Source organism: Impatiens glandulifera, chromosome 5 (genome assembly GCF_907164915.1).
Source record: "Impatiens glandulifera chromosome 5, dImpGla2.1, whole genome shotgun sequence".
Classification (NCBI taxonomy): domain Eukaryota; kingdom Viridiplantae; phylum Streptophyta; class Magnoliopsida; order Ericales; family Balsaminaceae; genus Impatiens; species Impatiens glandulifera.
In genome coordinates, this window is record NC_061866.1 from 41,050,063 (window position 1) to 41,064,335 (window position 14,273).

Consider the following 14,273-nt stretch of genomic DNA (forward strand, 5'->3'; position numbering starts at 1 on the left):
TATTACTTCCAGTCTTTGAAGCATATAAATTTTCAAGTTTATTCTATAAAGATTGTGCATTTGTCTCATGTTGGATGTGGTTATAAACATTCTCTTCAACAAACTGACGAATAAAAACACATACCTGTTCATGCTCGAAATTTCATTCCTCGTCAGATTTGGATGCATGTTTCTCACTACCAAAAACGGGTAAGTGTAAAGCCTTAACAAATAACAAATCCTTCATCTTTCCTTTTCAAATTTGATAATTTGAACCATTGAGCAAAATCATCCTACTTGTGTTTATCTCCATAATTCAATCAAGTCCAAAGCAGTTAACCAAGCTCTGATACCACTTATTGGGAAAAACGTATATTTTATTCCCTACTTGTTTAAAAATTTTAGGAGCAGATAAAGCACAAGTAAAAGCGGAAATAAATAACACAATGCACACACGAAATTTTTACGTGGAAAACCTTCTCAAATCAAGGAGTAAAACCACAAGACTTTACGTCCAGTTCAAGCTTCACTATAATTAGAGTCGGGAATACAATTAAGGTATAACAATCTTTAATACCGCATAAAGATAAAAGGGCATAGCCAAAAAGATACAACTTTTTGGTCCCAAACAAGTGAAATAAAAAACTCAAATTATGAAGAACCTTTAAGCCCTAGAAAAACTCTGTTTGAATCTCCGATCGTGAGTTTGATGAACCCTGTGCGGCTGTAGGTGAAAATCTGCTACAAGATTTTCTCTTCCTCTCTTTTAATTTTTGACTTATGTTTCTTAATGACGGTTGTCGCTCTTTAAATACTAGAGCAAATAGGTTATAACATAACCCTTTAAATCCTATAATACCCTTAATGAATTAAAAATTAACTTGAATCACTATTGGGCATTTTTCATAGTTGGGAGCTCAAACAAAAACCCAATAGGATCATCGAAAATGCACCGGACGTCTTATTCTCTACGCAGCTACAACATACTATTATTGAAAACGAATAATCACATGTTTAATTAGTAATCCAAATAAACAAACTACGCTTAAAACTTATTTTTCCCCTTCTGTATAATCAAATGGCAGCCAATTCAATTGAACAAAATAACTTCTCAAACAATCCAAAAAATAAGACACCAAATTTTACGTGGAAAACCCAATTTATATAAAAATCACGGAACTCTTAAACCACTTAAATCATCTATTATATAAATATGTATACAAATGTTGTCAAATACAAATCTAAAAATAATCTAATAAAAAAATTAAATAACTTCATCTTAACTTGTCATTACAAATTTACAACATATATTATTATCATTATTAAAGATGGCTACCCAAAAACATAAGCAAAAGAAAATTGTGTGTGGCTTAAAACCGCTGATCAGAGAAGAACAGAAGAATGGACGGTGTTCTCGCCTACACAACTAACCTGGTATCCTTCTCTTTGAGCAAAGATTATAGATAAGAGATAATAATTTTTTTTTCCATTTTTTTTTTTGTTAGTTAATTAAATGTCTTGGTGGGCTTTCAATTTTATCAAGCCCAAAATAATTTGAGCAAACGCAGCACACTTCACCCTTCAAGTTTGTTTTTTTGTTTTGTTTTTTTATTATTTAGAAAAAGCTAAACTTTCCCATTTCGGCACTGTTTTTCTTCGTTCAAAAAGGAAAATGGCCACGAAAGGACCGTGATCATTTCTCCCAAATCCTTACATGAAACTGAAACTAGGGACCGAGCAGGGTCAATTTGTCCGACCAACTTCGGTTTGTTTTAGGGATTAGTTTGTGGTTGGGCTGACTTTAACACCTCTAGGAGGTCATTTCAACCAAGGACCCAGAGTTAAAGAGAAGGAAGAGGAGATAAACAAAATCACCATTGTTGACTTGGGAATCTTTCGGGTTTTTTAGTTTTGAGTTAGAGATGTCCATTCGTCGTGGGATCGATTGGAGCTTGTTCCTAGGTCTGTGTAAGCACTCAAACCCTTTCAATTTTTCATGTTGCTCCACGATTTTTTTAAAAATCAAATGGAAGAAAAAATGGCATTTTGGTGTTCTAGCTTTACATAGCTCGATTGGAAGATATAGTTCAGTTTCAAATGTGTTATGTGTGTTTCTGAATTGGTTTTAAGGGTTGAAATAAACTATAAATAATAAACCCAATTTTAAAATTGTTGAGTCCGTTTTTGTAGGTTTTGTTCTTGTATTGAACGATTTTGTTTGTTCTGAATAGGTAGACATTCTTCAAATGATGTTTGAGAACATCTAGTGTACTTAGAAAATGATCTAATCTGTTCGCTTAGTTGTACAAGGAGCACTTCCATGACTTGAAGGGTAGGCTTTCCTCGGTTATAGGGGCCTATGGAGAGAAACTCAGGCTCATATGCTCTTTCGTTTTGGCGACGAAAACGATCATAGACTCGGTAGATGAATGGTTCATGGTGGTAATTGTCGGAGAGTTAGAATATGTTATATTGTTTGGGACTTTTGTTGATAGCCTAAAAACCATAGTTTACCTTACTATTTAAACACACTTGTAACCCTTTTGATTATTAAGTTGAATGAAGCTCTCAAGCTAGCCAATTTCTCTATTTGCATACACATCAACAAAAACACAAAGGATTAGGACTATAAGTTGGTAGAAATGATCAAGCATATGCATGTTAAAGTTAGGAGTAACTAACTTACCAGTCATATAGGTTGTTTGGGTTTAGGTTTGCATTTCCTCTTTAGCTGTATAAATAGATTATATATGATATAGATGCATCTTGTATTGGGAAAGACTCAAAGTGTCCTGATCTTGAGCCTAGGAGACAAGGTAATGCCTAAAGTCTCGAAAGAGAAATCATCAGCATCTATTTGGAAAATAGTTGGAAATTCTTTACCTTACCAAATCCTTGGCAGATCGTCTTTGTATGAAGCAAGCGTTGTAAACATTCAAGAAGAACAGTGGAGGACCATCTTGATGATTTTAACTAGGACATTCTTGATTTGAAGACCACTATCATCCAATCCATTCATTGAAGAGCAGCAAGCCAAGCATATGATGATAGCTTTCTTTTAGAATAAATGGAGCAGACCACACCCATATTATATATCAGCAGAAACAGAGGAAATGAGACCAAGCACAAAGAATAATTAGACAAACATATAATTACCTCTCAAAGGTGTGTGGAGGAGGGTGAAGTTTCTAGTGGGCGCACACAAGTGATTCTTTGTCCCAATTTATTATGAAAAAAAGTAGTATATCATGCATAGAATAGAAGAATCTTGATGGATAATAAATACATTACAAAAATTAAAATTATGTAACATGGTTAGTGGCTGCAAAATGGGTTGTGAAAAGATGTAAACGTTATATCACTTGTTTTTGCATTGCAAAAAGATGACTCTGATTTGTAGCATACTTTAGAACATGATTAACATTGAGCGGGTGATGCATAAGTCAATCGTTGATTGTTGTAATGTTTGGATAGAAACCGCGAGCTCGTTGAATGAAGTCAATGGGTTCTTATCTCATATATCTTCTAGTAAATCATTTCACTTGAAAAGAACTGTATGATGTTTAGTAATCGCGGTCGATCGATGCGTTGCTTCAAAATACTATTATTAATATTATTATTATATGGGATGTTTTTCTAAGATGAGTTTAAATGCTCCAACTCAATGTTCTCCTACAATCTTAGAGTCGTCTTACAATCTTAGAGTCGTCGAGACGGCCTCATCCAAACAATTACAATTATTAAAAGCATCAATAGTCCAAATGAAAAGTCATTGTGAAAGAGTCTTAGTCTTCAAACGACACACTTACAAATAAAACATAAGTAGAATTTAAACTCTTAACCTGATAAAGTGTTTCGACGATTATTATCAAACGTCTCGTTTGTCTCGTTTGTTATTGTTCTTCTTGAAATGCATCACAAGGCTTATGTTAGTTAACTAGAGCAGCATGGAGATGTGCCAAATAAGGCAGAACTGTAACCATAGTTTGTAGGAAAGTTAGCATAAGCAGAAAAAGGGCAGCTAGAAATGATATGATAGTCCAAGGGCTATTGAAGTAATTCCTCCTCAACTTCGCCTCCCAAATATTGCGTCGCCGCTTACAATGCGCGTTCACTTCATTGAACACTTCCTTGTAGCAAAACCGATCGTGCGATACAAACACGCACGACGAGGTATTGCTATAAGTGTTTGAAACCGCCTCATCATCCCCCACCATATTGTTTATGATCCCATACCTTCTTAACAAGCTCACATCTCTGGGCGATTTGATTATACAATACAACAAAGTCACGTAATCGGTCACAATCTTCAAATCGTTATTCCCTAAGCTCTGCTCGTAGGCAATGAGGTTCCTCAATAGGCATTCGGTTTTATCATCAACCGTTATGAGAGATATTTCAAGCATCCCGTTTGAGAACGTTATGTCGAACAACGACGAATCGTGCTTCGCTCTGAACCCGATCCCCGCCTCGCGTAGCTCAGTAGTGCTGTGTATGAACTCCCACCTCACCGATGAATCACAGTTTTGGGCAGGGCTTTGTTTCGAAGATAGCTTCTCCTTGAACGATTTTGTGGTGAGAAGGTGAATCAAGCCGAGAATGTGCTTCACTTTTCCCGAGTCAATTCCACGCGAAGCACTTTGGAGCCAATGATTCTTTCCCGACGATTTCGTGTGATAATGATAGTATTTCCTCGTGTCACTATAAAACGACAATAGTAAATCAACCATTGTCCTTTTTTCGCGATCCTCGTGGGCACTTTTTGTCATGTTGAACAATTCATCGAGGACGAAGAAAGGAATTTGGTTCTCGAACAACAACATGTCGCGCCAAATCCAATGGTGTAAATAATCCCCCTTGAACAAAACATCGCGATGGTCCGCCATGCTTTTGTTAGCGGACTTTCTACATAGTTCTACAATGAAGCAACCGTCGAGTATCAGCATCTCCACGAACGAATCGTTTGCATGGAGACATATGTCTTCCGCGTAACATCCTCGTGCCCTCTCTTCAAGGGCCCGTATGGCCGTCACGTATCTATCTACGCTAGATTCTTCGCGACGTTGGAGAAGCAATTGAAGATATCGACGTTTGTGCTCTTCCATTACTTGGAGGGCTGGCTTGCCTCGGTTATAGGGGCCTATGGCGAGCAGTTCGGGCTCGTAGGCTCTTTCGTTTTGGCGACGGAGGCGATCGTAGACGCAATGGATGAATGGCTCGTGTCGATAATTGTTGGAGAGTTGAGTGAGCTTTTCGTCCATGGCAATAGTTAGAGAGTCTTGAATTCTTCCGTTTTGATTCATTGTTATTGATCTGTTTATAAAAACAAAACATATATAAGATGATGAGTTAGTTGATTCATTATTTTATCAATACTTTTGTAATGCCAATTGTGCTCGTGTTTTCTATAGGTTCATAATTAGTTTAATTAAAGTAATCAAGGTGTTAATTATTCATCATGTCTTTTGTCATCATTACTTGCATTCTCTTGAGTTAGTTTCTATAAACAAATTGAATATTATGAGTGCTTGTCCTTTGAATTTATTCCATTTATTAGTTTGTAAAAAAAATTAAAAAAAAAAGGTAAATGCAAGTAAGTGGGTAGATAGGACATAATTGATTTCAATACCTTATTCCTTTCCTTTAGCTTCAATGGAGAATATATATATATAATAGTCAAATTAATTAATAAAAGTTGCTTTCTAATAAATAAAATAAAATAAAAATGTTATCAAGATTCCTTTTGAATTGTTGGGTAGGTCAAAAATTATAATATTGAAAACATAAAATGCAGTAATTATATATATTTTAACTAAGGATAGTCTTTCTATTAGTTTAAGAACAACATGAAAATTGTGAATATCATAAATGATCAGAAATTTGAGTTAAAGAGTGAATTAAAAAAAATTAAGATAAATTTAAAAAAATAACGAGAAAATTATGGATAAAAATCGCGGATGAATTAACGTATGTTTTTTATTTTTTTTAAAAATAAATTAAAAAATTAAGAAATTAGGTTAAATGTTACATTTGTGTTGTAATTTTTTAAAAAAATTTTTACATTGATATGTACCTGCTCAGAATATTAACAATCAATCTTGAAGAAATATACTAATTATTTTCAAATATAATTTTAACAAAAGAAATTAACATTCTAGAAGAACAAAAGAATTGGGTTTCTTGTTACTGATGATGAAGTAGAAATAATGTAAGGTGGGTATGATCTGTTCATCATTATTAACACTTTCTAGGATGAAGAACATGATCATTTTCATCTTACATTATTTATAAATTGTTAATAAAACATATCTATCTTTCTCTCTCCTCATGTTCATGTTCATCTCTTTTTCTATATTTATGTAAGAAAAATGGAATTTGAAAGAAAAATTAGATAATAAATATATACCTGAAAGCTGAAGCCTTGTAGAGGAAAGATGATGATGAGATTTGTAAATTAACTTAACTATATATTTATGATGAAGATCAAGACTTCAATTTCTCAGCTGCTTCCTTCCAAGTTCGGAGAGAGAGAACTTATGCAACCTTTTGATATGGGAGACAGAGAAGCAATAACTTTACCAATTTCTCAAAAAAAAAAAATAATAATAATACTTAAAGGGTATGTTTGATTCAGCTTTTTTCTTAATCAATAATGGTATATTTGAATATTTTATAATAGTTAAATACTAAATTTATTATGACCTTGAATGAGAATCTTAAATTTATTTATGAATTTAAAAAATATATTGTTTTTTATTTTTTATACATGATTTTGTAAATTTATATCATATTTATCTAAATTAAAAAAAAAAATTGGATCTACTCAGGGTAAAAAAATTAATAGTTATTTTCTTTACAGTAAAATTGGGAGATGATCTTGTAGTTTATTAACTTTTTTTATTTAATTCATTATTTATTTATTTTATTTAAAAAATAAAAAATTCATTTTTATTTACTTGTTTTATTTATTTAAGCCCACTACAAATAAATTTTAATCTCAAATTCTAATTTGTCACCGGTTACACAGTGGGTGTTAATAATAAAGAAAAAAAATTAGAATTAGTTCATTTTAGTTAATTATGTTATGAACTTCAAATCATATATTTAATTTATTATAAAAAAAGTAAATCAAAATTATAAGAGTTAGTTTACACAACTATATATTACAACATAAATGATGAGTTTTAGTTGATGGACAAATAATTTAGTCACCACTAAACTTTTTTTAATTTTTGTTTTTTAGATGAACAGTACTTTAATTTAGAGATTTTTAAAATGAGAATTGAGTTCATAAACTTTTATTTCTTAAGCTCTTATTTCTTACCACTAAACTAATTTAATAGGTTCATTATCAAATTTTAATGAAAATAGTAGTTTAGACTAAGATGAATGTAGACACTCATTTTTACATCAATTTATAATTTTAAATAATCTTGACCCAACGAAATTATTTTCTAAAAATTCTTATAGGAGCTCATTGCACGTGATTAAAAATAATTAATTAATTTAAAAGGGGTGAACTGAATTCTAAAATAATTAAATTCTGAATTTTTTATAAAATATAAGATATATAAATAAATGGATAAATTAAATAAACCAAATCAAATAAATAAATTTTAAAAAAAATATATTGTTGGTATTAATATTGGTTTATTCATTTTGTAGTTAAAAAAATAGAGTCAAGTGCCTAGTCAACCCGGTCAACGTGGGGCTGATCGGAAAATTTGATGAAATGACCCTAATAATGGTCTTAATTGCGCATATGACAAGCACCTAAAAAAATACGCAAATGATTATTTCTTATTTTCGGACAAAAATACCCTCGTCTCGTGACGGCACACTCGACGAACTAGGTTTCGTCGCGTAATGCGACGCAACGGGGTATTTTTGTCCGAAAAATAGAAAGTGGTAATTTGCACAATTTTTATTAAGTGCTGGTCATTTGCACAATTAAGGCAATTATTAGGGTCATTTCATCAAATTTCTGGTTGGTTGGTCGGTCAAAAAGAATTCAAATGGGTCATAGAGCTTGCATATTGGCTATATAGGTAGAGGTATATTTAATTGGCTAAGGCAATTAGAGAAAAAAGATGTCATGAGTTAATTAAAGGAACCAGCGGGACACATTTGTATCTTCTTCCTTCTCCATCAACAAAAACAAACATAGCAAAGTGAGAGGGACCCATCTCGTTGCTTTTCTTTAGTTGGTTAGGAGGGTTTTTCAGAAAATTCAAAAACCTTTTGAAACCACCATTCTCAAAGCGGTTTGGTGCCACATAACCACAAATAAGAGGGAATCTAATCCGAACAACCTTGTGCCTCATCATCATCAGTTGGAGTTCACGGATTTACCCCGCAAAGTTTAGAAGGGGATAAAGGCAAATGAAAATTTACAGAAGAACAGACAAACACTGATAGGAAGAAGGGATGTGGAGCAAACTAGAGGGAGGAGCAAGAGATCACAATCTGACATTTGTTGCTTTGAAGCTCGGATGGATTTTTGAATGATAAGATCGGTATGTGTAAGGCTGGAGAGGATTTCTCAAAATTTGCTAGGATTGTTTAGAAGTTTAAAAAAACATAAGGGTACTATTGAGATCCGCATTCATCTGCATGTATTCATCTCGATTTTACCTATCTATTTTATTGTACCATGATAAATAACATAGACGCATGCTTTATGAACAAATTTATACAAACCTTTAGTCACATTATTAGGTTTGAATTTATCCTTAGATGTTTACTACAGTGAATTAAATAAACGAAGTGTAAAAGAAATATATTTTGTATAAAATGGTCAAGAGTGTATAATAGAACCATCATTTGATTGACATAAGAGACAGAGTGGTGTTGTCCTTTCTCACGTGTGATAAAGCCCCGAACCTTGATCAGAAATATTTTTATTCGCGTTTGAAAACACACAATATTTTCTATTCCCGATTTCTTCAAGAGAAAATTGGGTGACGACTCTAAAAGTCATAGCTAGTCTAATCGATATCATTAAATCATATTTCAGTTTCTCAACTCATTTTATACGAGACGATTTTGAGGAAATCGTACTATTGTTTTGTTTTACGAGGTTCGAGCAGAAGGTAAACCACGAGATTTAATGAAATTGATATTAAGTTAGACTCTAGCTTATCATATCATTTTTGTTTCTCATCCCACTCAGATTCGAGAGAAATGTAAATTATGAGACGAAAACTATCGAGTCAAATAAACGCTTTAAGATGTCACAATTTTTTAGACGTTATAATTATATTAATTAATCACATTGAGAAGGGTAGACAACCACAATTTACACCTTAAATTTTATAGTTTTAAATATATCTCGACCCAACAAATTATTTCAAAAAAATATTCTTATATGGGTTCGTTACATTAAAATTAATAATGAGGTTAGAGACAACGTTGTATTAGTCGGACTTCAAAATAATTAATTTTCTAACGAAATTTAAATAAAAAATTAAATGATATAAATGGTTAAATGAATTAAATGAACTTTTATATATATATATATATATATATATATATATATATATATATATATATATATATATATATATATATATATTTTGTTAATTTAATTGTATGTGTATCTTTGTTAATTAATTAAATGACCTACTAAATTAGGCTGTCATTCTGAGTAACAAATGATAAAAAAAAATCAACTGAAGACCACTGTGTATCCCTTACAGTTGATAAATGTGATGAGAATTGACAGAAAATGATTAAGATGTTTAACTTGGACAATAATATTTTAGTTGACATCACTCCATGAAGAAGGTAATAAATGGATGTCTATATATGTCAAAGATAAATTTTGGGCAGGTATGTCAACATCTTAGAGAAGTGAAAGTATGAATGTATTTTTTGATGACTATGTGCATTCTAAAATATCATTAAAGTAATTTGTTAAGTAGTATAATAATGCTTTGAAGAGTAAGATTGAAAATGAAAAAAAAAACAGATTTCATTTCTTTCAATTCAATCATGCCCGTAATAACTGATTTTCTTATTGAGAGACAATTGCAAAGTGTGTACACTAATACGATATTGAAATTATTTCAAGATGAATTAAGAGGATTAATGTTTTGCAATGTCTCACTAGTAAAAGAAGAATAAACAACTTTGATATTTGAAGTAGTAGAGACTATGTTGGGGACAAAAGGAGAACCCCTACGAAAAAATTGTTTTGTGGTACATTACACTAGATTAGATTGTCAAGTTAAGTGTTTATGCTGACTATTTGAGTTTCGAGAAATTTTATGTAGACATGTGATCTCCGTGTTGATAATGAATGGGGTTTTTGAGGTTCTTATAAACTATATTATGGAGAAATGGTTTAAAAATATAAAGCATGGGTATCAAAGTATCTAACCTGTATAATGATCATAGTTGTGATGATGTCATTTATCGACGCAAAATTCTCACTGTATTGATATATGAGATTCAACAACTTGGGAAAAAATGACGAAGGTTGTTCTATTTTAGTGGATATTTTGAAAAACGCAAAAGACAAACTAATGTCAATTGATTTTGAGCATTCAAGTGCTGAAAATGATTGTAATTTGATACCAATTACTAACGATGGTGAAAAGCTTAAAGGAGTGACAATATCTAGTGTAAAAACAACACTCTCCACTAAAAGTACGAGCGTGAGGTCGTCCACCCACAAAGAGAAAACAATCTGTTATTGAACAAATTGTGAAGAAATCGATTACAAAGGCTCGAAAAAAAGTTTGATTTATTATGTTGAGACAATTATTTTTAGTATTAAATTATATTATTTTTATTATAAATTATATATTGTTTCTAATTTGTCTTGATGAAGTTTTTGATGTCAAATATGTTGACGATAAAAGACTGTGAAAACTATTATTGCGTGATGATTAAGGACAATTTATTAATTATATTATATTGTTTGATTTTGTAAAAATAGATGTCATGATATATTTTGGATCATGTTTTTTTGGTAAGTTTATTTTATTGTTAGTTTTTAATTAGATTGTGCAATTTATTAATATAAAATAGTAAATTAACCCAAATAAATGTTTTTAATTAAATATAATATAATTAATTATTATTTATTTTAATTTGAGTCATTTTTATAGTTGAAAATAAATTTTAATAAATAAAAGAAAATAAATTATTGAGAGAGAAATAATTAAAATGGTCTTTAATGGCATGTACAAAAATTTTTAAAAATATATATTTATAATAATAAAAAATTAAAGAGATAAATTATTAAGTGTTTTTTAATAATAAAAATTGATTTTTTTTTATTATATGGTCTTATATATATATCTTAAATTCAAATAGGGGTCATGCACAATAGATCACCCATATCCATTTTGACATGGACTAGGCATGGTAAGGCACCAAGCCCGGGGTCAATAAGGAAAGGGCCTGGTCAACAATGAAAGGGGCTCGGTTAAAGGGTAGCGGGGTCAACAATTGCAGGACGCCCCTTAACAATTGAAGGATCGTCGAAAACGTGTGTCCAACTATGCGAGACGCCTTCTTCTTTGCGCGGCTACAACATACTTTAAGCTTTTTTTAGAAAAAGCTAACTTCCCCATTTCAAAACTGTTTTTCTTTGTTCAGAAAGAGAAATGGTCACAAAAGAACCGTGGTCATTTATTTCAAATCCTTGTATGAAACTAGGGACCGAACAAGGTCAATTTGTCCGACCAACTTTCAATTTATTTTTGAGAAATTGGAGTCGTTCGAGGATTAATTTGTGGTTGTAATGACTTTAACACCTCTAGGAGGTCATTTCGACCAAGGACCCATAGTTAAAGAGAAAGAAGAGGAGAAAAACAAAATCACAATTGTTGACTTGGGAATCTTTTGGGGTTTTTAGTTTTGAGTTAGAGACGTCCATTCATTGTGGGATCGATTGAAGCTTGTTCCTAGACCCATTTGCAATCTGTGTAAGCACTCAAACACTTTCTATTTTTCATGTAGCTCCATGATTTTTTTTTTTAAATCGACTAAAAGAAAAAATGACATTTTGGTGTTCTAGCTTTACATTGTTCGATTTGATGATATAGTTCAATTTTAAATGTGTTATGTAATGTTTATGAATTGGTTTGAACGGTTGAAATAAACTATAAATGAAAAACCCCAATTTTAAAATTTTGTTGAATTCGTCTATGTAGGTTTTGTTCTTGAGTATTGAACATTTTTGTTTGTTCTGAATACGATAGATATGCTTCAAATGATGTTTGAGAACATCTGGTGTACCTAGAAAATGATCTAATCTCTTCTCTTATTTGTACAAGGAGCATGCCCGAGGGTGTTACGTAGTTTACCACATAATTGCATTACTACCATCGCTTCGCCCAATTCCTATGCCTACCACAAAATTTCATCATCACGTGACTGCTAAAGCAAGCTAAGATTCACACGACCTATCGGAAGTCAAAGAAATAAGGGATTTGCTTATAGAAGAACTTTCCAGAAATAGAATCTTTTTTATTTTTAACATAGTTTTAAAATACGCGGTCTGATCGGCGATCAACCGGTCCGACCGCAAAACGATTTATTGAGTGGTTCGGATTTTGTCTTCAAAACGGTTATCTTTTGAACTGATCAAAATCTAGTCCGACCGGACGATTCAACCGGAAAATCAAACCGGTTCTAGTTCAAAAGGTTATGTTATAAACTATTATTATTTTCTTTATTTCCTGATACAAAAGCTCTCAGATCTATTTCTTTCCTCCGGTTCGAAAGAAGAAAGAGACGAATATGATTCATATCTCTTCCTTAACAGTTAACTCACCTTAACTCTTCATATCTAGATCCGCCCCTTCCTTCAGATCTACGGCTATTCTTCAGTTGAAACTCATCCGTAAGTTTATTATTTTCCGTAGTATTTCCGATATTGTTACATTTATTGATATGTATGTATGATATATTGATAGGTAATTAATAAACAACCTTAAATAAAATATGTGATTGATCATGTAATTTTGTGTGTATTTGTATATCTTCATGGCGGTTGATCGGCTTGGTCAATTATTTTTTGTGCTAATCGATCCTGTGTTAGTTTATGAGCAGCAAGTAGATCAATTTACAGTAGAATGAGAAGGTAATGTAGGATTATGATTCTTCAAGCTGGACATTTGTTGGTAGAAGTACTATAGAATTAGGTGCTGATATTTTTCTTTTAAGGTTCTTGGTAGAAGGAATATTGAAAAGCTTTACTTTATTAAGATTGTTTAATGAGAGTAATTATAGAGAGAATAAGTGTATGTGAATCTGATGCGTTTTAGTTTAGAAGAGAATAAGTGTGATGTGTTTGGATTTATTGAGTTTAATTAGCATTTATTTGATTATTTTTCATATGCCTAAGTGATTATATGTACAATTTATGTAATAATATATTTATATTTATTTTTAAAAAAAATCCGATTCAACTAGTGATTGGACCGGTCGGACCGAAGTTTACCAAAAAAAAAACTAGCTAGGTTGATGACCGAAATAGTTTTTAAAACAATAATTTTTAAGGTCGATGTAATTGAGCAGGAATCTCATCCTAAAAATATAGGATCCCTCTTTTTTTGCTACACGGGGCTATAATTCATTTCGAAATCAATAGATCTCTTTTGGAGCAGGTGCTATTCAAGAACAATTAGCCGATTTAGATTTACGAAATATTATGAATTAGTCGTTAGTAGAATAGAAAGAATTAGGGGAAGAAGATAATTTAATGGGAAGATCGAAAAAATGGATCATGTTTAAAGTTGTTGTAATGTTTAGATTGTTGTTGGGAAGCTGCATTTGGTGTTGATGTTAGTCTAGAAATGCCCAATGATTGATTTGGATTCGAAAAGTAATAAATAGTTTCTAAATTTTTGGTATACTTTATTGTTAGCGGGCGATTAAGACTACTAGTCGTGTCTTGGTTTTCAAACGAGAACTTCATCCCACTTTCTGACCGAGAAATTAGGACGTCCGACCGAGATAAATAGATAGTGCATCATTGATTGATCTAGGTGTAACGAAGTCACAATCAGGACTTCGATAATCGAACCGTGAAGAAATATATATGAAAGTGAATAGAAAATTTAGAGAATGAAAAACAAACTGGAATGAGATTCTGTTTATTGAACTTACTAGAATAAGAACACGATTACAAAACTTAAATAAAGTAAAGAATAACTAAGAGAAATGAAGAGTCTCATTTACTAGAGATAAGACCAAGAGGCTTGGAAAATCCAAGAGACTCTTGCATAACAAAAAGATTCCTTAATTGTTATTATTACTTTAATTTCTAACACTCCCCC

At 31.7% G+C, this 14,273-nt stretch overlaps 1 protein-coding gene across 1 annotated transcript; it reads right to left on the minus strand.

Annotated features, from left to right (window-relative positions):
* Positions 1-3,638: 3,638 nt before the first annotated feature.
* On the minus strand, positions 3,639-6,515 carry LOC124938827 (UPF0481 protein At3g47200-like). Its single transcript, XM_047479344.1, has 2 exons — positions 6,386-6,515; positions 3,639-5,292 (listed from the first exon to the last, which is right to left on the minus strand). Exon 2 carries the CDS (start codon positions 5,280-5,282, stop codon positions 3,909-3,911), a length of 1,374 nt encoding a protein of 457 aa, XP_047335300.1. The 5' UTR covers positions 5,283-5,292; positions 6,386-6,515; the 3' UTR covers positions 3,639-3,908.
* Positions 6,516-14,273: the final 7,758 nt, after the last annotated feature.